Here is a 26,508-nt window from a genome sequence, read left to right as displayed (position 1 = left end):
GCCTTTTTGACAGATACCACCAGTCATTAGGTAATAATCATGGTGATAATCATGTACTTATCAGGGCATACCTATGGTTCAGTAGGTAGCCTTCAATATATGGGATACGTCTAAACCTAACCTCGTCTATTTAGTACCTAAACAAACTAGGGCATAGGGGGTCCCCTACTGAACCATAATTATGTGCTGATAAGGTTCGATAATTGCCCTCTGTACGGTGTGATTCCATCCCAATTAGGTGGTCTTTATGTCTGCCAGGTCCATGCATACTCTTTTTAGACATTTTTCATCATTTTGGCTTTGGATGCCAACAGTCGAGATGTGCTTTAAGCATAAGGAGAGGATGTGCAGTGTTGGCTTTTGCATTTCGAATCTGTTGTTGATAACTGTCAATATAACGCCAAAAGAGCTGTCACTGGCAAATAAACACGCCCTTATTAGGCTGAAAAGTAAAAACAAATCCACCAGGATTCATTCTCACATCTTGGGCTGTACTAGCTGCTTAGATACAGACATATTCATTGAAACCCATTGGATGGTGCTTCAGTTGTGTCAGTGCAAATATAAACAGACCTGACTGTATTTATTTAATCAACACTGATCTGTGAAAGTTCAGCCTCTGCTCAGTAACTATAAGCTGAAGAAATGATGGAAGTGTGAAGGAGTGTGGGTGATGGAGGTGGATCTCTCATTGACACGGAGGTTATATCCATTATGCATCTGTCACAGAGCCTATGATGAGATTCACAAAAGATGAAGTGATGCAATAAGAAAGTAAACGACCTCCCAATTCAGGCCAGCAGCCACTGAAATATGGATTTGAATATGCTTCAGGAAATAAAACAGGGCTGTGAGTGCGCCAGGACACATAGACATGGGACTGGACTGGAATTTTACTGAGAACACAAAATATCTGTCCAGTATCATATGGAATGAAGTAGAACGTCAGGTGAAAACACCTAAGCACACAGTAATTTGCACTGTTATGTATTTATAAGTCAGCATATCAATATAAGGATACTTCTAATGTCAGTCTTTTGATTCATCTATAGGTAATGCTTCGTGAAGCTTATCTTATCTTTTTTCTTTCGGTTCTCCACACAACCTAACCAGCTGAGGCTGAGTTCAGGGTCGACACAGCGGATAAGTGTCCGCATGTTGATTTGGCACAGTTTTTATGCCGGATGCCCTTTCCTGACGCAACCCTGCCCTATTTCTACCGGGCCTGCACCGGCACTGCACAGCTGGGGATGGGAATGGGCTGTTGGGGGTTTAGTGTCTTGCCCTGATACACCTCGACAACTGCCTTACCAACTGAGCTACAGCGTGGGTGGGAACACAGTAATTTATACTATTTCCCTTCAGACTACCAACCCGCCAACTAATGAATGAAATAGATTTATAGTTTTTCTCATTTGCTTGGACGCTTGTGTCCACTGTAAAGTCACATTATCAAAACGAGTTAACACACAGACCAAAACAGAAGATTACTGCTCAAAATGTTTCTCACGTTAACAAAATATTAAAAACAACAAAAACTGATTTTTTTTCCCTCTAACCTGTACTCAAAGTAATTTCATCTTCCAATCAGTCACTACACAGTGGACAAGAAAAACTGCATGGGGATGAGTGCGAGTTTTCTTCTTTCATTCCCATGTACGCGTTTTTCTCCACACAACTGTCTTTGATATGCTGGACCTACAGTAAGGTTTTATAGTAGTCTAGAGCAATTCAAACCCTCAACAACACACAGCGTTTGTACAGTGTTCTTTCTTAAATGATAAAAGTAAAAAAGAAAATTCAAGCCAAATCCAGAACTAATTTACTGTACTGCATTAGATTTCATTTTTTTTTTAAATCGTTCAAACCCAAAAAAGCTAAACACTGTAACTCCTAAGGTGAGAATACAGAAAAATTAAATGTAACAAATGTAACTTTAGTGGGAAATGTAAAGAAAGTCAAAGTAAAGACTTGTTGGTTGTGTGCCAGCATTGCAGCATTGGGGATTATCCATTGGTTTACGTTTGGTTGTGGAGTCCCACAGTGTTGGCACTTTTCAGCTCATTCAATGCATTGTCCGAGTCAGTCCCATCTGTGACAGGGACTGCTCTGATTGGTTGCAAATCAGTATTTAAGAATCACAGAATTAATGACCCCAGTACAAATTGTAACTTCAGACACATAATTGACTAGAAGTAGTTACAAAGTGTTTGTGGTGAGCAGGAGTGGTGTGGAAATGGTAAGCTAGGCCACTTCCCAGGTTCTCTTTCTGTCGCACAGTTGGCAGATTTTGAAAAGTTTGACACACCTTCCCCCAGAATGTCCTGCTTTTTTGGTTTGTTATAGAACTAGACAACAGAGTACTGGTACATTTTCTTTTAATACAAAAAAAGTGTTTGAGCAAGCAAATGACAGCGGCACTAGAGTGAAGAGGCAACACTCTCTCCTTTCTTCTGTCACTTCGACTGACATCTCATTATCCTTCACGTGATTATCAATTGTGATTGCACAATTCTATAAATGATTCTCCTGGTCAATGTGTGAGAAAGACAGACTGCATATTGCCACACCAGGTCTACAAGGGTGTCGGGGTGGGGAGTGGAGGGAGGCTAACAGGAGGTCCCATGGGCAGTCACTGGGAATTGATGGGGACGGGCCAGCTGGTCACAAGCAAGCAGGCTGGCAGGCAATCGCAGCAATCAGTGGGGTCTATTTTCCCCTTCACTGCTCTTTATACTGGTCCTGCCTCATACTAGATCATTCCCATTGATTCCCCGTCCTCTTCTCCATTACCCTGACCATCAGCAATTGCATATCATAAAGCTACAAAAACTACTGGAATGGCCAGTTCCTGTGTTTTCACTGTACACTGCAGACATTTGGGTCTAAGATCAAATGGTAAATATGGGATGAAAGTTCAAAATTTCTGCTTTTGTTTTTTTGGCATTTAAATTTGCAGTAAATGTATCACCCAATTTCCAAATAAGCAAAAGTAGCGGATCGGTCAGTTTTAAAGTGAATTCAACCAAATAAAAGTTTTAGTTTGCTGTATCAAGCCTGTGTGTCTGTACAACAATTTCCCTGGATCCTCTTTCAGGTGTTTGTTTTGGAAGGTTCTCCCATCAGTCTCCTTTTCAGCTGGTGAGTTGAATGTTCAGTTGGGCCAAGGTCTTGTGATTAAATTATTGAAAGCTTTTCACTTTTTTTCTGCAGATGAAGTTATAACGATACGATTCAGTAGACAACTCAGGCTCCACGGTTCGATTCACCCACCAATATGTACACCACTGGTTTCTTTTTCAGAACATTCCAAGTGGTTCGATTACAACGCCCAATGTTTGTGCAATCTTCCCATAGAGAGCTCTGTTGATTTGGGTGATCTGATACAAAAACCTGCTGTTTAATATACAGGGACGTAAACGCTGGGGAAGAAACTGTAATCAATAATTATAACCCATAATTATCTTTGAACCTTAAACTCAAATGTATTTGCTGTACAGGAAGCACAAATTTGTCGACCTTGCTATTCCAACACTTTTTAAAGGGACTTTTGTGTTTATGCACACTAGCCCCAGATACAATCCTGGACTAGCTTTCCATCCACTGCTGCTGACAGTGATAGGATGGGCCTCAGCGGCAGGATGGCAGCAGTTTAAAAACACGCATGAGATAAAGCTTAATATGATCATAATGTTCTCAGCTTCCTGAGTGCTGCAGATAGGTGACTCTGGAGTAGGACAGGATGACGCGACCTGGTTTACGTGTAATGCAAGAGGGGAAGGAACTGTTTTAATACCCTGTTGATAAGTGAGGGATAATGTGTTTGTTGACCTTCACCTTGCCCATCTGCCTTGGCTGGTGTTTGTGTAAGCTTTGCACCTCCCTGCTCTGCCTTGCATAAATCTAGCATGATGTGTAAAAAAAAAAAAAAAGGGCAAGGAAGCAGGAAGGAGTCTGAGAGAGAGAGGAGGGCAGGAGAAGCTAGTGTTCTTCAGTGGATGGGAAAAACAGCCATGCATCACACTGGACAGGTCATTTGAACAGTGCAATGCTGCATTTGAGTGTTCCTGAGATTAGGGAGGCTAATAATTCCTGAGAGCCATGCTTTATGGTAATGTGACAGGCTTCGCTGCATATTTCTGCTGAGGCACAGTCTTTGTGATGCTTAATTTTGCTTTAATGCAACTGTTACGTTAGTATCAACAGCCCCCTTAGAGATTTAGACTGAATGAACTTGTTTTTATAGCAGAGGACATACTCTGATTATTTCTCACATGGGCAGACATAGCCAAGGGCATCCCAGACAAGCCAACTTTCTTCATCGCAAACAATGAATGTAATGTGGAGATGTGAAATGCTTTTCACAATAAAAGTTGGGGATTTGTGAGAGAAGGATGCTTTCTACATTTGGAATGCTTTTCTTTAAAAGAGCTGATTTTTACAGTTTATTTTCTCCTCATTCTGAAGCTGCTCTTCTGTTGGGAGTTAAGAGGCCTTCTTCCCAGCCTGGTCTAAGCTCTAAAAATACTTCCATGTTTGATTGGAGAGAGACAAACATAGAGGCAATGAAAATGGAATTCGTCAACCTGCTCATAGATTAAGTCCTCACAAATAAATGTAATCAAACCAGCTGAACTAGTCATCCTGGTGTGCAGTGCTGCGATTCGTTGCCAAAATAGCATCATTAGAAACATACTTTAGCTGAATTTTAAAATAAAGGAAGAGTCACAGCTTCATAGATTCTGCTACAGTAGATATTAGTCTTTTTGTCCTAGTGAGCCCCCGTTTTTTTTAAATTAAAGAAGGAACTACATGAAAAGATTCATAAATGGCTGTTGTACCTTAAATTTGCGTGACATTTAATCTAATTAATATACAGCCGGTTACAAATCAAGCTTTGTCCTTGTTTTTGATTTTTCTTGTTCTGTATTGTTGTTTCTAATTAACAGATTACAACAACAGAGAAAAAAGAAAAGCAAAGCACTGATCACAAATGAATTGCACAAATTGTGTTCCATGTTGTTCTGTCTTGGAGCTCAGACTCCTTTGGATATAAATACCCCAAACTATTTGGGGATTGGTCACATGCAAGCTCATTGCTGGAAGTATCTGTCTGTTTGTTTGGCCCTACAGCTGTACAGTACCATCACCCAGTCCTTTCAGACAAAGGCCAGAGCTCTTTTTCTAAATGATAAATATCAAAATGCACCCAAACACCACTTCTTTGAAGAAAACCAACAACATATTGTACAAACCAAAAATAATGGGAAAAATGTGGCGGATCCATGAAAAATGAAATGATTGATTGTTGTGTTAACATTGAGTAAATTGTTGAAACTACTTGGCAGTGTGCAAAATAACATTTTGTATCGTTTGATGGGCTGCAGGAGCTGGGGGTGGGGGGTGGGTGTAGTTTTCTGCTTCAGGGAGCATGGCCAAGGCAACATCCTGGACCTTTTATTTAGAAGTTCTTGGCTCCAAACGGGAAAATGTAGCGCCAACTGTCTCCAGCTGAAATATAAAACATGTCACGCCTTGCTACAGTATGTCCATCCTCATATGCACTACATCCATCCATCTAGGAATCATCTTCTGCTTATTCAGAGGTGGGTTGCAGTGACAGGAGCTTTAGTAAGTTTTTCCAGATGTCCCTCTACCCAGTTTTCAAGGCGTTCCCAGGCCAAATGTGATATATAATCTCTCCAGAGTATTCGGTGTCTATCTCAGGGTCTTTGTGTCAAATGGTAGTAGTTTGGACACTTTCCATCAAAGGAGCATTGGATGTACACTGAGCTCCCTCCAGATGTCTGAACTCCATAACCCTTTGTCTGACATGGAGTCCAGCCACCCTACGGAGGAAACTAATTCCAGCTACTTGTATTTTGCAACCTTTATTCTTTTGGTTACACCCAGAGATCACGACCATAGGTGAGGGTCTGAAAGTAAACTAAATGGTGAAGTGAGAGTGTGTGATTTCACACACCATGTTTTAGAAGTCTCCCTCGAGTAGCTCTCTTTTTGAAGGAAGCTGCTTGTGTTGAGCTTTTGAAAAACATTTAACCAATGGTAATCCTCTCCTCATTTTGTCCCCCTCTTCTGCTCCCTTGAAGCCCTTTAAGAAAGAAGGGAAATACTTGGGTTTTCCTTCTCCTTACAGGCACTATTTGTGAAATTTGAAGTACAGTAAGTAGGAAATTCTTCTGAGAAGGAACAACAGTCACAAGTCACAAATCTATGTCGCTCATGGCTCCAACATATTTAATAACCGTATTTCAAACAGCCAAAAGGAATCCAACTCAGCTACTGTAGCTCAAATAAACAAGGAGTCATAAAGGAATAATCAGAACCACAACAAGCCGGTCCACTGTGGAGCATGCGGCCGTGCAGAGGACAGAACCAAACTGCGTTGAAGATGCAACGTTACAAATATGGAAAAGGAGCCACTTTCAGTCAAAATGACAGCGGATGGTTTAGCACTGCTTGATTTGAATCAACCTCACATAACTCTTCAATAAATATCCTTAAATATGAGTGTTTGATAAGGGAGGTCAAAAAGGCCATTCATCTGAATGTAGTTAAAGTTTCTGGTTGCTCACAGAGCACAGATACTCACCCTAGACAGTAAAGTATTTTTTAATCCCTCTTTATCCTTTATGTTCCTTTGAGTTATATTATATCACTAACATCTTGTGCCTCAGTGCTGATCCTCAGCATTTTGCAGTACTTATAAAGTATGTTCCCTGTAGACTCACCTAATACTGAACACTGCAAAGTGTCCCTCTGTCCTTTTCTCTTTCATCAATGTCTTTGACAGTATCAGACATTCCTATATCACCACCATCAGTGCCTCACCTATTTCTACCTTTGCTATCTCTCTCAGCACCTGCTATGCACCTCCTCCTCCCAACTACCTTCCCCCTTCTCTCTCCCCTCCCTCCCTCACTCTATCTTTTCCTTGCCGTGGCTGCACTGCAATCCAGAGCATTTCCGCCGTCTTCTGTTGAAGTGCACATGGCAAGACTGAGCATACATAAAAGGAGCTTCTGTTACAAACAGGGACATCAGAGGCAAACCAAACTAAGGGATTTTTCTTCTCGCAACGACTGATTTCAAAATCTTCAGGAAGTGAAAAATTGAAAAGATAAAGAAGTGATGCATGCAGAAGTGGACTTCTTTTGTGGATGTTCGTTATCATACTGTTTGAAGACTTTCTTCATAAGTCTGCAAGTTGGACAGGATCAAATAATAGGGATGCCTGATGATGTCTTTATAGGACAGGAAGCAAAGATGGAGCAATAGGCAGGGAAACATAGAAGTGAGCACGCTGTAGCACATGAGGAGTTAACAAATGGCTTCACAAGCTGAACCACGGGTCCAGGACAGAGGAGAGGTGTTACCTGCAGGCCAGAGAGCAATTGTGTATGTGTAAGGATGTTAAATTAGACATCACCTTTCTCTGAGCTTTCTGTTTTTGCTATGGTTGACTAATCTAATCCTACTGCATCTTTGGGCAGCATGTGTGTGAGATTACTGGAAATCTCAGAGGCTCACAGGCTTTTGTCTTCATTATCACGAGGTACTTTCATGAGACTGTCGCACTGTGGAAGATTCTCTTGTGCCCTGTGTCTGTTTGAATTGCTTCTATCATGTTCCCCATCTGTGCTTTAACGTTACTGGGTCCTGTGAATGGGGCTTCCAGCCAAGCCCCTGGTCTTCTTGTCCTCTATCGAACTGCTTGGATGGGATGGCTCATTTTGGGATGTATTGCTGCACCCACAAAGGAGGGATTATCCCTGCTGGGGAGGTCGGAGAACTCTGTGAGTACCATGAGACCTCAGCTGGCGGTAGCATCATACGCTCACACTGAGCAGCATCAGCAGCACGTGACGAGGCTCCGCTCCTTCGCTCACTTCCCCATATACAGGTCTCCAACATCACTGAAGGGTGGTCATGGTGAGTGCCGAAAGTCTTAGGGGGATTTTTCAGCCTTGTACTCCAGTTGTACTTCTTGTACAGACAGTATTTGTGCTCCACTTGTTTTCAGTACTTTTAACCAGAGAGCAAAGAATTTTCACTTCTCAATTATCTCATTTCGGATTAGTGCTTCTTCACTGTGTTTGAAGGTTGGTTTATACTCACTGTTGTCACCTTTGCTGCTTGGTGCACAAAACATGGCATGGATTAGTGTCATTTTGGATGATCACACATCTCTCTAACGTGTTATCACTGCAGTTTCTGATTGATTGATCCAATGGATTGAATTAATTTAAGTTTTTTTTATATGACAGAAAAGGGACAGTGCCCCAAAAGAAACATGTAAATAAAAAGAAATAAAGTGGAAATTTAGAGGAGTAAACAACCGTGATGCTGGGTAATGGTGACAGGAAGTTGATTAAGGACGCTGAGTGGAGGAAATTTGCTTTGGTTTGAGCTTTTGGTCAGTAGATATTAGTTAAGGCTTGGGAGTACTGACATCACAACATTGGTCACATGACCAACCATCTCCTTGCCACGGATGCAACAGAGCACATGGAGTGCTCTGATAACAGAGCCAGTGACTCCGTAGTCTCACATATTATCTGCTGTTGGGAAATATTCCACTACATTCCAGGAAATTTTATTTACCATGTAAATCTGTTACAAAATCTGTCTTCACTTTAAAGTTATTTTGGGACAATTAGGACAAATACTTGGGCTAACCATCAGCTACAGCTCTGCTGTACGCAGCAAGGAGTACTCATTTGTTGGTCATGTGACATGATGTTGTGATGTCAATACTACCGAGCCTTAGGAACTACCTTCCAATGCTTTTGGTCTGTGTCGCTAATTCATAACTAGTCTGATGATGTTGGTGGAAGCTGTGATTTTGCTCATCATTCATATTTCATATTTCTACTGTGTGTACTATACACATACAGTATACAGTGTATGGCTTTGCACAGTGTGTCCAGTACTGTAGTTATTAGATGTAACAAAAATGTAAAGTACACACAGTCTCACCAACTTCACCATTAGTAGTTAAAGGAAAAAACAGATATGCTTCCTGAAACTGGCAATAATTTCTTTAATTTTATCCACATTGAGTGACAGGTTATTTTCTCCCCAACACATGGACAACTCTCTAAACTAATCCTACTGGCATCTTCAGTGTTGTCATGGTTGAGCCCAAACTGTCGCTCATCTGCACATTTTTTGTAGATTATGAAGACATTCAGAAATGTTCACTTTTTGGGGATCAAAAATATTTGGACAAACTGACATAATCAGAGATGAAATATTCAGTTTGAAATGTGTTGTCTTTTGCCGTCCCTGACTGCCTGATGTGTGGAACACGATGGACATCACGTGATCTTGAGTTTCTTCTGTGGTGGAGCCCCATCTGCCATGTGTTGCAGCTGTCTTCAGTTCTGGCTTGTTCTAGACGAGTTTTGCCTTTAGCAAATAAAACTCATGCTCAGAGATGTTACATTTGAGACAGGTGACTGAAAAATGAGTTGTGGTGGTGTACAGAGCCAAACTGATGAAGTGTGTCAGTATTGATGCTCTATTAATGCTATGTCTCTAAATAATCGTGCACATCTTTGAAAGCTGTGGAAAGGTCTTAATTTGCATTAATGTTTGCAGAAACTTGCTCGCACATGCACACACACTCCCTCCTATCTTAGCAGCAGTCCCTATGACGATCCTCGCCCAAGCACACTTACGCCACTATGTGAGTTTTTGTGTTGGAGAGAAGTGCTCTCCCATAGTGACACCATTGGAATTTCATGCTTGGACAGGGTTAGTGATCACACTACATGTGTTACAAGGAGACTGTGGCAGTCATCAGCCCATCCCAGTATTGTTGGTTTGATCCCCGGCTCCTTCTGTCACATGTCGAAGTGTCCTTGAGCAAGATACTGAACTCCAACTTGCCCCGGCGAGTGTAGACTAGCTCCATAGCAGCTCCCCCATTGGTGTGTGAGTGCAAATGGGTGGATGAGAAGTGTAAACCGTTATATAAGTGCAGACCATTTCCATACCTGAGCCCATATCTTCAAGTGGGCCAAAGCTCGGTAAGCTTGTGCCTGTGAACAGAACTGAGTGATTACATTGCTTTCTCTGACTGGTCTGCAGGGTGAGCCTCGCTAAAATGCGGTATTCAAAAGTGAATATATCGGCACGTCTGTCAGTGCTGTTCAGTAATTGTGTGTGACCAGAGGCTTTCACTGCACCTTTCCTTAGTAAGAAAAGTATTGGATCTATCAAACTGTGTAAAAAGTGTTGCACAGTTTAACTTTAGTGTTAATAAAGGAAAAACAACTATAACAACTAGTCCAACTACGTAGTTTTCCCGACATTTGGTTTCCCTTTATTTTGAAATGGCAGAAAGAGTAAAACAAAGGTTTTTTTTTCATCAATATAATATTTAATGCACAATTCGCTTGTAAAGCATTTTTTTCAGGAAGTTTTCAATCCCCTACATGTAATTTTAGTGTAAGGGGAACCCTAAACATAATGACAATTCACTTCAGCTAATACAAATGTTCTTTTATCATCAGAAGTAACAAAAATGGTCACACAGTTCATTCATTAACATAGAGTTGAAAAGGCAACATTGTTGCACCCATTACATTATCTACAATAACTGTTGCCTGATGATTCCTGCATCTTACTTACCTACTGTATACATGTGCAGCACCATATTAGTACATGACATCATTGGCTTTACTTACATTATTAATATCCAAAGTATTCCTGTCAGTCATTTATGTTTCTTCTGTCTTTCTGCTCTATTTAGCCGGGACAACATATATCTTTGGCAAAGGAGGAGGCCTAATCACATTCAACTGGCCAGCCAATGAGAGGCCGAGCACCAGGACTGACAGGCTAACTGTTGGGTTCAGCACCTCCCTGAAAGATGGCATCCTGGTTAGGATCGATAGTGCACCTGGTCTGGGGGACTATCTCATGCTGCACATAGTAAGTTCTCACACGCGTTCTTCTTTGTGTCATTTTGTATTTGGTAACGTCTCAGCTTTCTCAGCAAAACCTCCAGAACACAAAAACTGCGGGACACAGTTTGAATGTTTCTAATGTTCCTCTTGTCCCCTTTAAATGGAAGAGAGGCCGAAAGTTCAATTTCTGACCAAACTGAAAAAGAAAATTTGTTTCCCCTAGAAAGGTTTTAAGGCACAGGCAAAAATGTTCGGTCAATTATTTCTTGGACAACATAACACTTTTTGTTGGTAATGGAAAGGTCAAATAAAACAATGACAATAAAACAATGAAAGTATGACCTTGTATGACCTTAGGTTACACCCACCGACACACACACCTGCAAAGCAAAGAGGCCACGCAGGAGCAGACAGAGCTTCAGTTGTATTCACACTATATCGTTCCTGGGATGTGTGGAGGTGTGACATAACATAACTCCTGTGAAACAATAAAAAAAATCAAAATAATTTCTCTGATTTATGGAGTTGGTCTTGCTAACCCTGGTCCCTCTCTTCAATTATTTGCTATCTCTCGCTCACGCTCTCAACAATCCGGGGAGTAGGGGGCAATCGAATGATGCATTTAGGGACAGCAACAGACAAATCATACAACCTGTAATAAGTTGGTACCATCGATCTCTAGTGGGATGTCGGGGGTCACGTTGGCTGTAACTATTATAGGAGAAACACTGTAATTGCTACGTTGAATAAAGTTTCATATCACCAACCATGTTTATAAATGCTGTGACAAACAGGGTTCATAAATGCCAGCTGCATTCATGCTAAGAGGCAGCTGGTAATACAGAAATGTCCTAAAATGTAACAACAGCAGGAAAAACAGCAGGTGAACCATGACCTGTGTAGCTCCTCACATGGGATCCTAGGGTGTTACCAGGTCTTCAACAGAGTAGCAAGCTGCAGATGGACATTGGAGTGAACATTTGGAATTTAGTAGAATGGACTTGCTCGGAATATTATATATGATCACATTGATGTGATCAAATTATTATTTTTTTCTCATTTCAGCAACAAGGCAAAATTGGAGTGACATTCAACATTGGCACAGTGGATATCAGTGTACAGGAAAGCAGTACCCCGGTGAATGATGGGAAGTATCACGTTGTCCGCTTTACCAGGAATGGTGGGAATGCTACGTTGCAAGTTGATAACTGGTCAATCAATGAACACTTTCCATCAGGTACAACGATAATTAATCTAATCTAATCTTTATTTTACATTTCTACTTCATCAGTGTGTGAGTAATTATAATTGTTAGTACACTGGACAGCATCAGAAAACAATGGGATCATATTCTTAGGAGTCAGCTAAGAAATTCACTGGGCAACATCTGTGTCTAACAGAAGAGTAACATTATTAAAACTGCTAATTTCAAGAGCAAAAATTTTATGTTAGACCTGTCAATGTCAAAATCTCTGTCCATTCAATCACAGTGTTTCCTTTCAGACATTTACTAATATGTATTTTGGTAATTGTTATGAGGTGCCTTAAATACACATTACACCAATCCCAATTAGAATAGATATTATATCCAGCGTTAAAACCTAATCCATGGACTCTGTGGACTCCTTTTATTCTGGGGTCAAAGCCAACGTTTTGATTACTATTCCTAAAAAAGTCGCAGATTAATGATTTCTTCTTGCATCTACCAACCTTAAAATGTAAAATTAAAGTCACAAATAAATATGCAGCTTTTAAGTCACGCAAAGGATTCCGATCTGTCTGTAAACACTCATTTCAAGCCACTTAAGATTTCTATGTATTGTATCAGTTATATTGTTTATTAATTATGTTGCTGTACCTTGTAGAACAAATGTGCTTTCTTGCTGATGCAGTGATAGTAGGATTGAACTTGTGTAACTTCCTAAGGGTGTGTAGCTAAGAGAACAAATTGGTGTCTGTGTTGGGCCTGAACACACCTGCAGTACCTGCAGTGTTAGCTACGCAGTAGAAAACAACCTATACTACTACTATTTCTCCCTTTTTTTTTGTTATTACATTTCTGTACTGTGTTGGTGTTTTTTTCTATAAACACCCAAGATAACGAGGCCTGGTTATACTGTAAATGACTATAACAAGTTTCATAAAAAGTTTCAGATAAAACCAGTTTAACATACAGTAAATACTAGAGGGAAAGTGATATTTTCTGCAGATGACATTGATACTGATGATCAATAAATGTCTTTATAAATGTCTTCTTAAACTTTAAAGGGAACAGCGACATTGAACGCTATCAAATGGCCAGTAAGAAAATTCCTTTCAAATACTCCAGACCAGTAGACGAGTGGCTACAAGAGAAAGGTAATTTCAAACAAACAGCTTTAACACTTACGTGTGTATGTTTACTATACGACAATGCACTTCCTCTGACACGCCTGAGAAGTTTTTTCTGCAGTTGTCAGACAATATCAGAGCCGTTAATCTCAGTAGCATGACTATTAATATGAATCTATGCATACAACTTTATATGGAACTCCATGAGGACTGACGATGATAAATGATTATAACTGCGTTGAAAAACTAAATAACTATAAATAATAATATGATTAATAAATTGTAAATGACAAAATAAATCTGTCACTGTGATGCATTGAGAAGAAGTCTGTAATTATTACGAAATGCTACTCAGATGTGTTCCAGTTCATGAAGCTGCTGAGGTTCCTATTTGAATCGTGAAACACAACCACCAGCTCAGAGTGGTAGGTTACGGAGTATCTGCATCCGGGCTATTACCTCAAGTTAGTTTGTATATTTCCAAAAGTGAAGAAATTGGCTTGGCATGGTGCTTAATAAATACCCAACGTTGGTCACATTGTTGGGCTTATAGCTGAAAGTAAGTTGACTTGAATCACAGTGAAATATGACAACAGTGACTCAGGAAGAGGAAAGATGCCTCGTACATGTTCTCTTGGAATAGAGAACACAAAGCTGACGTCACGCTATGTCAACTGTTGGAGGACGTTGGCGCCATTTTGCTATAAGGCTTAGAGAGTCCCCCCTTCTTTTATGTTGGTGAGTTGGATTCTGTTTTTAGACTTTCTATCATGATTCTGAAAGGCATCACCACTGCTGTTCAGTGCTGCTGCCACAGTAGGTCAGCAACGATAAACAGACCATGCATTTCCTTTGTTAGAATGACTGTATACAAATCAACAGATCTTACAAAGTGTTTACCTTCTAATTTCCCTTGCTTGCTGTTGCAATATAATTTCTTCAGGGATGTGTTTGCTAACCCATTCTAACCACTGTAGCAGGCACAGTTTAACAGGCCACAGAGATCACAAGATGGTGCTCACGTCCCCCAACAGTTGACACAGTGTGATGTAACTTCACGTTCTCTTTACTGAGTTCTAACTGATAAGTCTGTTGTGTGTAGAGGGGAGTGTTATTTTGTAGGAGCCTGGTGTCATAGAATTGTAATTAAACCAAGGCAGACGGAAGCCAGAAAAAGAGTTAAGTAAGGGTGGGGGCAACACCTTCGTCTCTGCCGTCGTTTTAAAAAGCCTTGCAACCATGTGATGTGCTTCTTACTTAGTCTAATCAAAGTAAACACACTGCGAATGATATTGTGGTGCAGTACTTACTGCAGATTGTGGAGGCTGCAGATTTAACAAAAACATCTTCCCTACTGCCTTTAGATGGTTGCAGGGTTTCATGCAGCTGTGGACCACAGATACTGAAAGAATCACCTACATCTATGTGCAGTCATAGATGATCTGTTTCTTAAAAATGCTGCACCTACAGAATAACCCAACTTATTTCCATGCACCTCAGCCCACTTGTACACCATGCACTTTGCACTGGACATTCAATTAGCACACAGATGAGCAAAGACAATTTTGATTTTGAAATCACAGATATACACATATATATATATATATATATATATATATATATATATATATATATATATATATATATATATATATATATATATATATATAAAATAAGTTGCTGAGACATCATGTTTTTCTGATTTGTGTGACGGTTCAATGACTATCAGTCATGCTCTGATTATATATGTGTATACATAAAATATGCATACGTTGTATTTATAAGATGGTATACTGAAAAGTTTTTTTCTCTTGAAAATTTCTTACATCTGATTGTTTCCTCTAGGTCGTCAGCTAACTATTTTCAACACTCAAGCGACAGTCGCCATCGGTGGTAGTGATCGCAACCGACCCTTTCAGGGCCAACTGTCTGGCCTTTATTACAATGGCCTCAAGGTTTTGAACATGGCTGCTGAGGGTAACCCAAACATCAAGATTAATGGCAGTGTGAGGTTGGTAGGTGATGTACCCAGTGTGGCAGGCTCAGCCAGGACGACGGCCATGTCTCCAGAAATGTCCACTAACTTCATTGAGACTACTACCATGATGTCCACCACTACCACACGGAAACATCGATCATCCACAACGGTACAGGTAGGGAAAGACTTTTGTAATGACTTTACATATTAGGAATTACAATTATGGGGGGAAACCTGCATCAATTATTAGTGCAATCCAGAGGTAAAACATCTGAACAGCCTCGTTAAACAGTGCCAGTGGGTACGACATTATATCACATCTTGTTCCACCTTCTTCTGGATCATACGGTCATATGCAAAAGTTAGTAACCCCTCTTTTAATTTCATATTTTTTTGTGTGTTTTTGTAAAAACATAATAAATTATATAATTGTAGTCAATCTTAGTATTAGCTAAATATAACCTCAGAAAAACAGCAATACTTATATATTTATAATATTTATAATATTAGCCCTTGATCAATTTGATCATCAGTAGGTCTGCAGACGTCTATAAAAGCAGACATTTTGGCCCTTTGATGTTCTGGAATTTTCAGGTGTGTGTTAACACAATGCTAAGAAGTAACATAAGCAATGGTCTTAGAGAAGCGGTTGTTGCTGCATATCAATCTGGAAAAGGTTATAATTTCCAAACAATTTGGAGTTCAAGTTTTTACAATCAGACACATTATTGTTGAGTGGAAAACAGTCAAGAGAGAACATTCACCCCGTGGTTAAACTGAGTAATGCTCAGAGAAAGAGTCACATCTCAGATCCAACAGGCCTCATTGAGCATGTTAAATGTTGTGCATCAAGCACAATTAGAAAAAGACTGAAGAAATACAGTTTGAAGGGGTTGTTGAGAGAAAGCATCTTCTGCCTAAAAAGAACATGAAAGCATGACTAAGGTTCGCAAAACTGCATCTGAAAACAACCACAGGAAGTCTGGAACAATGTTCTATTGACAGATGAGACCAAAGTGTACTGCTTCGATCGTAATGCCAAGCACCATATTTAATGAAATCCAAGCACAGCATTTCAGAAGAAACACCTCTGACCCACTGTCAAGCACAGCGGTGAGGAGGTGATGATCTGTGCTTGTTTTGCAGCCAATGGACCCGGACACCTTGCAGTCATTGAGTCGATGATGAACTCCTCTCCACACCACAGGATTCTAGTTTCAAATGTGAAACTTAGTCTGACAGCTTATTCTAAATTGGGTCATGCAACAGGGCAATCATCTGAAACCCAGCAGTACCTCTATATCAGAGAAACAAAGAATCAAGGTTTGGAATGACCTAGTTAAAGTCCAGAGCTCAATCTCCATGAAATGCTGTGGTGGGACCCTATGCATGATGTTTTAAGTTGATGTATTATGTAGTTCAAGCAAGACTAGTCTTGTATTTACTACTTAAATTTCTATATGTAAAAAAAAAAAAACCTTTTTTGCTAGTAAAGTATACTTAATTTAAGCATCTCCCTAGTTACTGTTTTGCGTGTCCTCTACTTAACTTTAAGAGCTTTAAATATGTATTTTTAATTGAAACCACCCTATTTTTCTTAGGTTTCCATATTACTTAATCTGGAGAGGTAAATGTGCTAGTCTCATTTTTAAGATTTTCTTTTTAGCAACTGGGCATTTTTTATAAAATAAAATATATTTATGTGTAATTTTGAAATTTTGAAATGCAACTCTACCCAGCACGAACTTAAAGTAAAGGACACTTTTTACTATGTGCATACAGTACCTTCCTCAGTAGTCACAATACCTGCAAATTTCACTTGGTCCTGAATTCACAACACATTAAATAAAGTCAATACCAGCTTTAAAAAAGAGTGGCGTGACGTAACAGTGTATTGGGAGAAGCTGAGCAAAATGCAGTTTAAAATAACCAACTGCAAAACTTCTGAGACAGAGCTTAGTGTAACATCTGTATGGCTTTTTCCCCGCCCTGCCTACTATAGTGATTACCTGGATCAGGTGTGTTCAGTGAATAAAAAAAGCTGGAAGATACCATCTCCAGTGAGGGTCAAGTGGGCGAAGACCACATGAATTGTCATCCTTTAGCTTCTAATTAGTGGGAGAGCTGTAAGCACAGCTCTCACACTATTGAGATCCTTTTCTTTATTATTATTATTATTATTATTATTATTATTATTATTATTATTATTATTATTATAGCTCGTTTTTCGGTCGCTATCTAGTCCTAGACGGTTTGTCGTAGAAACTTCGTTCCACTTCCTAAACGTAGGTCCCTTTTAGGACAGGGGTGGTATTACTTTTCTCATTAATAACTTTTATACTTTTTATTATATTTCACTTTTTATGAATTTTTTTTCCCATAGAAAATGAATGGAAGGCACTTAAAATTTCCCTTCAACTTGCCTCTTTTTAACTGCTTCTTGTAGCTTCATAGTTTTACGTAGAAACTTCATTTAAAGTTTATACAGGTCTAGTCCCTTTCAACTTTCTCTGTGTTGATCAGCTTCTTTGTATCTTTTATACTTTTTGAATAATCGCAGTTTTAGTTTTAGGCAACTTTTGGAGCTTTTTCAACTTTTCCATTAGTGTGTATTGCGGAATGTTGGAGCAGCTAGAGTGGGTGACATCACACGCACTCTAACTTTTCAGCTTCCACTTTTAGCAACTTTTTTCCTTCTTTTCCTTCGTTCCTTCAGTCAACTTTAATCTTACATAAACAAACTATACATCAGAATGTAGGTATTTTTGTGTTCTTTCAGTAAATGTAACTCTCATAGTCACAGGACTGACGGTTCTTTCTCCAAGTGTCCAGAAGCAGAGAGAGTGCCGTCAAAACTCCCATTGGAGCCCATTATAACAGAGGTTCTTAAATTCTAATCAAATCACAAACGGGGGCTGTTTTAAAATCGCCACCACGCCTTCATTTTATGGAGTATCTTCAAATAAAGTACATCAGTGTGTTCATTGAAGCCTTTTGTCACTCACAGTTTTTGAATTGTTTCGATAGGACTAATACTTTTTCATATTTTGAGCATTTTGCGAGGCATAGTCTCAGCACTTTTCCAGCCTGCCTTTGCATTTGGCTCACATGACTCAGCAGGCGGGCAGCGGGCAGCAGTCATTGTCATGGTAACGGACACAGCTGCATGACGTCATGTAATCAGCCTCAGAGCTGTGTCCACACACTTTACCTGAGTTTTTCTCCCTCAACAGACACAGTGGAGACACACACTGACACACACCCTCACAGACAGGAAATACCCTTTCAAAATAAAAGCCTTTCATAATACTTTATCCACTTTTTAGCATTTAAATGCTAAAATGACTTTGTGGTGAAGTTTCCCTACACACACACCCTCACAGATAGGAAAAACACTTTCAAAATAAAAGCCTTTCATAATATTTTATCCACTTTTTAGCATTTAAATGCTAAAATGACTTTGTGGTGAAGTTTCCCTACACACACACCCTCACAGACAGGAAACACACTTTCAAATTAAAAGCTCTTTTCAACTTTTTTTTTTCAACAGTTTTTCAGCATTAAAATGGTTCCTTCATTTCTAAGTAGTTACTTCTAGCTTTTTTCTTTACACTTTAATAGCAACTTTTTACTTTGCTTCTTTTTCTGTTTCTTTACACTTTAAATATCAACTTTTTACTTATTTACTTCCTCCATTGTTACTTTCTACTTTTTTTCTTTTCTGAATTCAACTTTTCCTGGGATTTTGGATTTTTTCCTTTTCTTGTCATCTTCTTTTTTCTCTTTTTCTTTGTATTTATCTCTCTTCAGCGTTTGCGGCTTTGAACGTGCAAACGCCTCTGCTCTCAGCAGCTTCTGAGCGGTCGGCCTCTACCGGGCGACTTAACGGCTCTCCCACGTAATTTCCTTGGAAATTGCCTTTTCTAGTTCACTAATGACACCCAATCCAGGTAATGAGCAGTGGGGAGGCAGTTACATTTAAACAGAGTAAAATCAACAAGATGATTGCTTGTTGCGTCCTTGCACCTAAGAAGGTTGTCAGGGATTGCATAAAAACATTTTGTTAAGAAAAAGGCACAATGTCTTGTGTGTCGAACAACTGCAGATTAAGATGAAGATTAATATTCTAATTTTCTGAGATACTGAATTTGGGGTTTTCGTTAGTTGTTAGTCATAATCATCAAAATTAAAAGAAATAAACACTTCAGTCTGTGTGGAATGAATGGATACATTATACAATTAGTGAAGTAGTGAAATACATCAACTTTGTGAAGTTATTCTAATTATTTGACCAGCACCTGTAGCTTATATTTGTGTGAGTGGGAATATCAGCCACTATTGATGATTGTTCTGGAAACAGAACAATATCGTGTAATTGACTAGAAGGATAAAGAGAGAAGGGTCAGTGGGCATGAGGACTGGTAAGAACTTTAATTTAGGACAAGCATTGAGACTGATTTAGGGTTAAACTATCATAGAGTATTCAAGTCACAAGGAGTCAATGCATATCATAAACTACTCAACCCCTTTAACGTCTCTGCTGGTAAATCCTAAACATCTATGGACAGATCTAACAACAGAAAATCATAAATTGAAATACATAAGTTTGTTGTGCGTCATGTTCCTGGCGTTTCTGTGTGGTTTTTGCATGTGCTCCCTATGTGTGGATATTCTACTTTGGTTTTCTCCTACAGTCCAAAGACCTGTAGTTAGGTTGACTGGTGACTGCATATTGTCCACAGGTGTGAATGGTTTTGAAAGTTGTGAAAAATGAAGCCATCTTAATTAGAACGAAACAAACTCAGCTATGGCTGATTGAAAACTGAAAAAGTTAACAGATAACTGTCAAGCATTGTTTGTCAAACTAGTATTTCAAATGTCAACACTGAGCTTTAATGTTAACTTTTACTTTTATTGTCCTTCCTTTTTCTTTTTTTTTTTTCTTTTTGTCTTTTGATATTGTTGCTGTGACTGTGACCTCTGACGATCAACGTTCTGCCTGTAAAGCATACGGGAGAGGACATTGGGTCATCCGCAGAGTGTTCAAGTGATGACGAAGACCTGGAGGAGTGTGAAACTAGCCATGCAGGTGGGCTAGGTTAGTTTGCATTTGCTTGCTTTCTTTGTGCTTTCACTCATCTGCACTAGAGGATCAAGGTATCCTCAAAGCATTACATCCCCATGGTTAGACAAAGTGTAACTACATTAAAGAGCCAATGTAGCAACAGTAAATACCGGTTGAAGGAGAGATGGATTATTAAAGAAAGTTCCAATTAAAAATAGCTGAACTGGTACATCAGTCATTTTGTAGCAATAATTCAGTCTGTTGCTAGTTAACAGCAGTAATGCAGAAAGTCATTAATATCATGAGCTACACTTGCACATGGGGTTTTCCAAAGTGGTTAACATGGTCACCAGTATGCATACAGATTTTGTCCTCTGACAGGAATAATAAGGGTTAGAACAAGTCGTCACAATTGCGCAAAATGTGTATGATGGTGATCCATGTTCTCTGCACTGATGCTGCAAAATGTATCACATTGTCACGTTGTGTTTGACTCCATTGCTCCAGCCACTTTCTGCTACACCGATTTTCATTTTGACACATTTTTTTTTTTGTTTGTTTTTCAGCTTAAAAGCAGCATGTTGTCTAAACTTCATTAATGTGTGTTACTTTTTCTATTTTGTTTTTCTTTTGCCATATTTATTTAGACTTGTGTTGGTACATGTAATAGAGAACAGATATAATTGAATTTCTGTGTACAAGTTTTTTCTTTTCATTTTTGGGTCATACTTTTGCTTTTAGGTGTACTTGTATTCTGTCTTTTTTTGTATTCAGATATTGAAAAATTCTAAAATGTTTAACCATTGTGTTAACTTATAGAAATGAGTTTGAAAAAATTTGGGAATTTCCACATTTTCAACTGCTACTTGCAAATTTGTATTGCTCTGCGACTGAATTAACAATATCGGTTAAAGACAAATTTAAAGTGCTCCTGTTGGGAATAAAGGGCATGTCAGTCATTTTGACAATCTCAATCATCAAAATGAATTTAGAAAATGACTTCAGTTTATGGGTGGATTACCAAATGGACCAATCAGGCACAGATCTAGGGGCCCAAGAGCCCAAGGGGCCCGTGATCTGTTGATATTTCCTTTCTGATTATCAAAGACCTCATTAAAAAAGAGTCACTGGACAAGACACTGAACCCCCAACAGCCCATTTCCCAATCCCGAGCTGCACAGTGCCGGTTCTAAGCCCGGTAGAAATTGGGGAGGGTTGCGGCAGGAAGGGCATCCAGCTTTAACACTGTGCTAAATCAAAGTGCGAGTATCGATGCGCTGTGGCGACCCTGAACATACGGGCTGAGCTGAAGATGCAAAATTGTCACAGATATGATATGAAACGACGCTCACACACACAGACACACACCCACACAGATGCCAAAAGAAAAAAGATGATAGAGCTTCCAACAATAAACACAAAATAATAATAAATAGTGGAAAAACTGCCAAAATGAGACACAAAGGTCACAAAAAATAGATACAACGTTTATTACCAATGCCCCATGTAACAGACTAAGATGTGTCATTTTATGCCTCTTGTAGGATATGAATACATATTGTAAGGGAAGGGGGGCCTTCGCTTGTCTGTGCCCACTGGCCCATATTCCAATGATCCACCCATGCTTAAATAAAAAAAAGTTAATTTAAAGAAATGATGAAGATTAAAAATATTTCCATCTAAAGTGAAGATGAGCTGCCCAGCAAATATGAAGGTAAATCTGAATCAATAAGATGAGTTTGAGTAAGTTGCAATCTCTTGCAACATGTAGCTTTATGACAGGGTATTACTTGTATTCGTAAAATGTTCACAGTCTACTTCCTCTTGGTAATAGTCTGTCTCGTAATTTGTGATTATTCCAGTACTATTCTGCTGACCACCTTCTAAAGGTCATTCCCAAATTTTTTCAAGAGTATGGAAAAGGTGGTGGTGTAAATGGCTTTTTTAAAGCTGCGCAGCCAGAGATTCATGGGGATTTGTGAAGAAAGACAAAGACAGGGCCCCAGTCATCGAATCATGTGTTGACACAGAAATTCACACCATTCTAACCCTGACATCCCTTTGACAGCTGCATGCATTGATTTTCGCTTTTTGTTCTTGTTTCCTTTTCTGTTTTTTTTTTTTTTCTCTTTTTAAATTTTCATTTTTTTTTTTTTGGAGTCAATGCGATTTTCTGTTTTGTTTTGTCTTTGACATCATTCCCGTCTGTTTGCCATCTATCCAAAAGCACATTCTTGTATTTTGGCCTCACTGTGCGTGGCATGATTTTCTTTTTTAGCAAGCGATAATTGTTTCCAAATATAGTCTGGGGTACCATACACAGCTTTGTAGTATTCATTGTTTTTTTAAAAAAAAAAGCAAATACAAAGGCAAAAACAAGGTTTTTCTTCGATCAGCTTTTTTCATCCAGAGGACAGAAAGTTCCGTATGTAACTAATGGCAGCTGTACAAAAGAACTGCTCCACTCTTCTAAGTGGTCCAGCTTCTTTCCTTACACTGTACTGCTGTGAACATATTTTAATGTAGATGGCATAAAAAGATTGTTTTTGCCAAATTTTTCCTCTCAAGCAAACATTAGCAAATCCCTCCAATCATTGTCTTCACTGTGACCTTTGTTCATTAATTTGCATGCTTTTTGATTGATGCTTGACTCCATGCGCCCCCCCCCCCCCCCCCCCCCCCCCCCATTAGACTAACTTGGTTGCTTTGTCTGCATCAGTATTTAAGTTTAACTAATTTTCTTTTTTTTTTTTTTTTTTGCGGTCGCAGCGACACCGAATGTTGTCTGTTACCCCACACTCTTTTTTTTGTTTTGCCAGTGGCGTTTGTCTCTTTGAAAAAATTATTAAGTGATTGTGTTCTAAATTGTTAATCTGTCACAATCTCCTCACCTTTGAGTGAATTTCATAAGATGGCAATCAAGAGGACTTCTAAACGAATTCAAATTCCATATATCTTCTCAGAGACCATAGATATTCTGAGAGACAGTGTGTTGTAAAATTATGGTAATAAAGCTGAACTAAACAGAGCACTAGACAATATTATAATAAAAGTTAATCATTAGTAAATAGGGGACACAGCAACACTGGTAAACTTTGGATTAGCACCTGACTGGTTTGATACATGGAAAATGAGACTCTTACTCTCACTGCCCTTTTTTGGCAGTGCAGCTGAAATTGGGATGCATCAATTCAACAAACTGGACTGGTTTTCTGATTATATAGAGAGATTAAGGTATTGGCAAGGAAACACAGATACATTTGACATTTATCACAGTTTTTTTGCCGATGCCATGATGAAATGTTATTTGTAATGCGGCTTAATGCTATTTTAGCTTTTAAATAAGAAAGTAGCTCTTTGCCGTGAGGAATAGAGATTTTAAATTTGCAAATCAAAAGCATTGGCACAGAATTTCTACTTGCTGTTAGCAGATAAGTTGAGTTGAGCTAATACGGGACAAGTTGCACTTTACCTCTGCCAAGCACTTGGCTTTATGTGGCTCCATCTAATATTAAAGCAGGGATCATGTAACAGGTAGCAGTGAAGAAAATGAAACTAATATGAAAACAGCAAATGCTCTTCAGAGATGAACTGAGAAACAGCAACTTGCTGAGTAATGTCAGTGAAAAGGCAGCTTTCACTAAATGATTGCAGTATGAGATCATCAGGTTAGTTCACAGTTTACCCTTTGACAGAGTGCTGCCAGCATGTGAACATAAAAATCTGCACAGTTTTATGATGTGACAAAACAACAACAAAAGTCATTTGTGGGAAATTGGGTTATTGACACTGGGGTAAGATGTTTATGAGCCACTGCTTGTAGTACATATGAATGGACTATTTCAAAAGTAGCATTTCATATTTCTAAAGGAAAATGCTGATAAAGCAGTCTGTATTGATCTGTAGATTAAAATAGGTGATTCTTTAAACACTGTTTGAAACACTTTCCTCAAGTTCATTAAGTTGATTGTGATTTGGGCTCAGTGCACAGTGCACAGCTGACCACTGCAAATTACACCAGGCTGCTACAAACAACGATACACACCTCTACACACAGCTGTATTCTTAGGCAGGCAGGGCAATAGTGACTTTAGATTTTGTCACTAACAATAAAACCTGAACTGAAAAACTAAAACCTGGGCAAACACTTTTGAAAAAGTTGTAATGGTACTAAAATAAAGTAGTGCAGAACAGTTTTTTCTGCCTTAAAAAAAGCCCTGGTTCACTTGCAGGTAAGCAGAGAAACGCGCCATCTTGCAGAATTTATCATAGAGTTACAGTAAGTTCTTAGTAAAGAAGAAAACATTTGACTATGAACTTAAAATCTTATTATCTAATGTAAGTTTCTATATTTTTAAAATTCTTTTTGTTCCAGTATACGAATGCCTGACCAGCATAACTATAAAGTTACCTTTTACCTAACTCGGTTTAGTGAGTAAAGAAAATGACCCACTGCTGTTATGACACAGAAACTGGGACAAAGAGGAATCCAGATTATACCCCTTAGTATACAGTACTAATCACGCTGTCCTTAACCTCTATTGAAATTAAAACACATTTTTTAATTAAAATTCTAAATATTAACACCAAGTACATAGTGGGAATGGTTTTAATTTCACGTTTTTGTTTTTTAGTACTTGTTACAACTCCATTTCTCAAATGTTTAGGACACTATAACATTTAAGAAAGAGATTGCAATGATTTGGAAATAATTTATAACCTACATTTTTTTAAAAATAGTACAAAGGCTAATGAGAAATTAAAAGGTTATTTTAAAAACATCTCACAACTAATAGATTAATTATTAATGGGTCAGTATCACAATTGGGTCTTTTAGAAATAGTGATAGGGTTATGATCATTGGGCTATAGAAGCCTGCATAGGCAAATAGTTTTAACACTTTAACAAATAATGTTTCTCAAAGTGAAATTGCAAAGAATTTAGAAAATGTATCATCTACCACAGGGTCAGTGGTTCGATCCCCATTCCCGCCTATATGTCGAAGAGTCTCTGAACAAGACACTGAACCCCTAACAGCCCATTCCCATCCCCAGCTGTGCAGTGCCGGTCCGAGGCCGGTAGAAATTGGGGAGGGTTGTGTCAGGAAGGACATCCGGCGTAAAAACTGAGCCAAATCAACATGCGGACGATGATCCGCTGTGGTGACCCTGAACTCACGGGATAAAGCCGAAAGGACAAAACAAAGGGGGAAAAAAATAATTTAAAGTTTAAGATCTCACTAAAAGATTCCAAAAAATTCTGCACAGAAGGGACAAAAAACTATGATCTTTATGCCCCCAGTGGCCTCAGTCAGTGAACACAGTTTAATGTTGCATCCACTAATGCAGTAAAGTCCACTATGCAAAGAAACACCCATATAAAAACAAGATCCAGAAATGCTGCCCGAACCAACATTCAAAGGGAAAAAATGTTTTCCAAAGAGTCAATGTTTGATTTGAAATCCTTTTTGGAAATCATGGATGCCGATTCCACCATGCTAAAGAGGAGAGACACCATCCGACTTGCCATCAGTGCACAATTTAAAACCAACATCTGTGCATTCTGTGCATTAATGCACAATGCAAGCCACATTCTGCATGTGTTACAAACGTATGGCTCCATTATAGAAGAGTCAGGATGATAAACAGGCCATTCATGTCCGGACCCTATTAAAAACCTTTGGAGGATTAAAAAAAAGAAATAAATGTCAAAGGATAAATAGTTGAGCAGCTGGAATCCCACATCAAACAAAAAATATTTTTTTCTAGTGTTGCTGTTTGGTGTCAGTGCCAGCTAAAGTTTCAATGCAAATATCATTTCCATTGGCAAAATAGAAAACTGTCCTGACTTTTTAGAAGATGTCAGATTACCAGTTCAACAATACTGAGAATTGTTGCCTCCTTTCCAGCTGTATTTAAAGTTTTATTTTTAATTGTATTTTAGTGCATCTTGAGAATGTATTCTAGTTTAAACAAGCTCTAATAATCATCATATTCGCTAATATATATATGCCCTCATTAAAATTAATAGGTCATGCACTATCATAGAAGAAAAAAGTGTATGTGTGTGTGAAAAACTGCTAAAAATGTAAATATATTAAACATAAAAACAAACAACACATGACATTCTAATGCATTCTAATGTTTAATTCATGATTAAATAATGTTTTGCTTGACATGTGCCATCTTATAGAATTC

General features: G+C 38.8%; 1 protein-coding gene across 16 annotated transcripts in view; it reads left to right on the top strand.

Annotated features, from left to right (window-relative positions):
• The window catches only part of nrxn3a (neurexin 3a), a 165,626-nt gene that overhangs the window by 127,376 nt on the left and 11,742 nt on the right, over nt 1-26,508 (top strand). For 10 of the 16 annotated variants that reach the window (XM_067478970.1, XM_067478960.1, XM_067478961.1 and 7 more), the window contains 5 exons: nt 10,781-10,962; nt 12,003-12,174; nt 13,206-13,295; nt 15,114-15,421; nt 20,254-20,344. In XM_067478970.1, coding sequence (XP_067335071.1) covers nt 10,781-10,962; nt 12,003-12,174; nt 13,206-13,295; nt 15,114-15,421; nt 20,254-20,344 — 843 coding nt within the window. Of the gene's footprint in view, nt 1-7,443; nt 7,954-10,780; nt 10,963-12,002; nt 12,175-13,205; nt 13,296-15,113; nt 15,422-20,253; nt 20,345-26,508 lie in introns of those variants that run through there. The other 6 variants (XM_067478959.1, XM_067478974.1, XM_067478969.1 and 3 more) reach the window with 3 other exon arrangements.

Source organism: Channa argus, chromosome 16 (assembly GCF_033026475.1).
Source record: "Channa argus isolate prfri chromosome 16, Channa argus male v1.0, whole genome shotgun sequence".
NCBI lineage: Eukaryota > Metazoa > Chordata > Actinopteri > Anabantiformes > Channidae > Channa > Channa argus.
The sequence above is the reverse complement of the archived record's forward strand: the minus strand, read 5'-3'. Positions and strand labels throughout refer to the sequence as shown.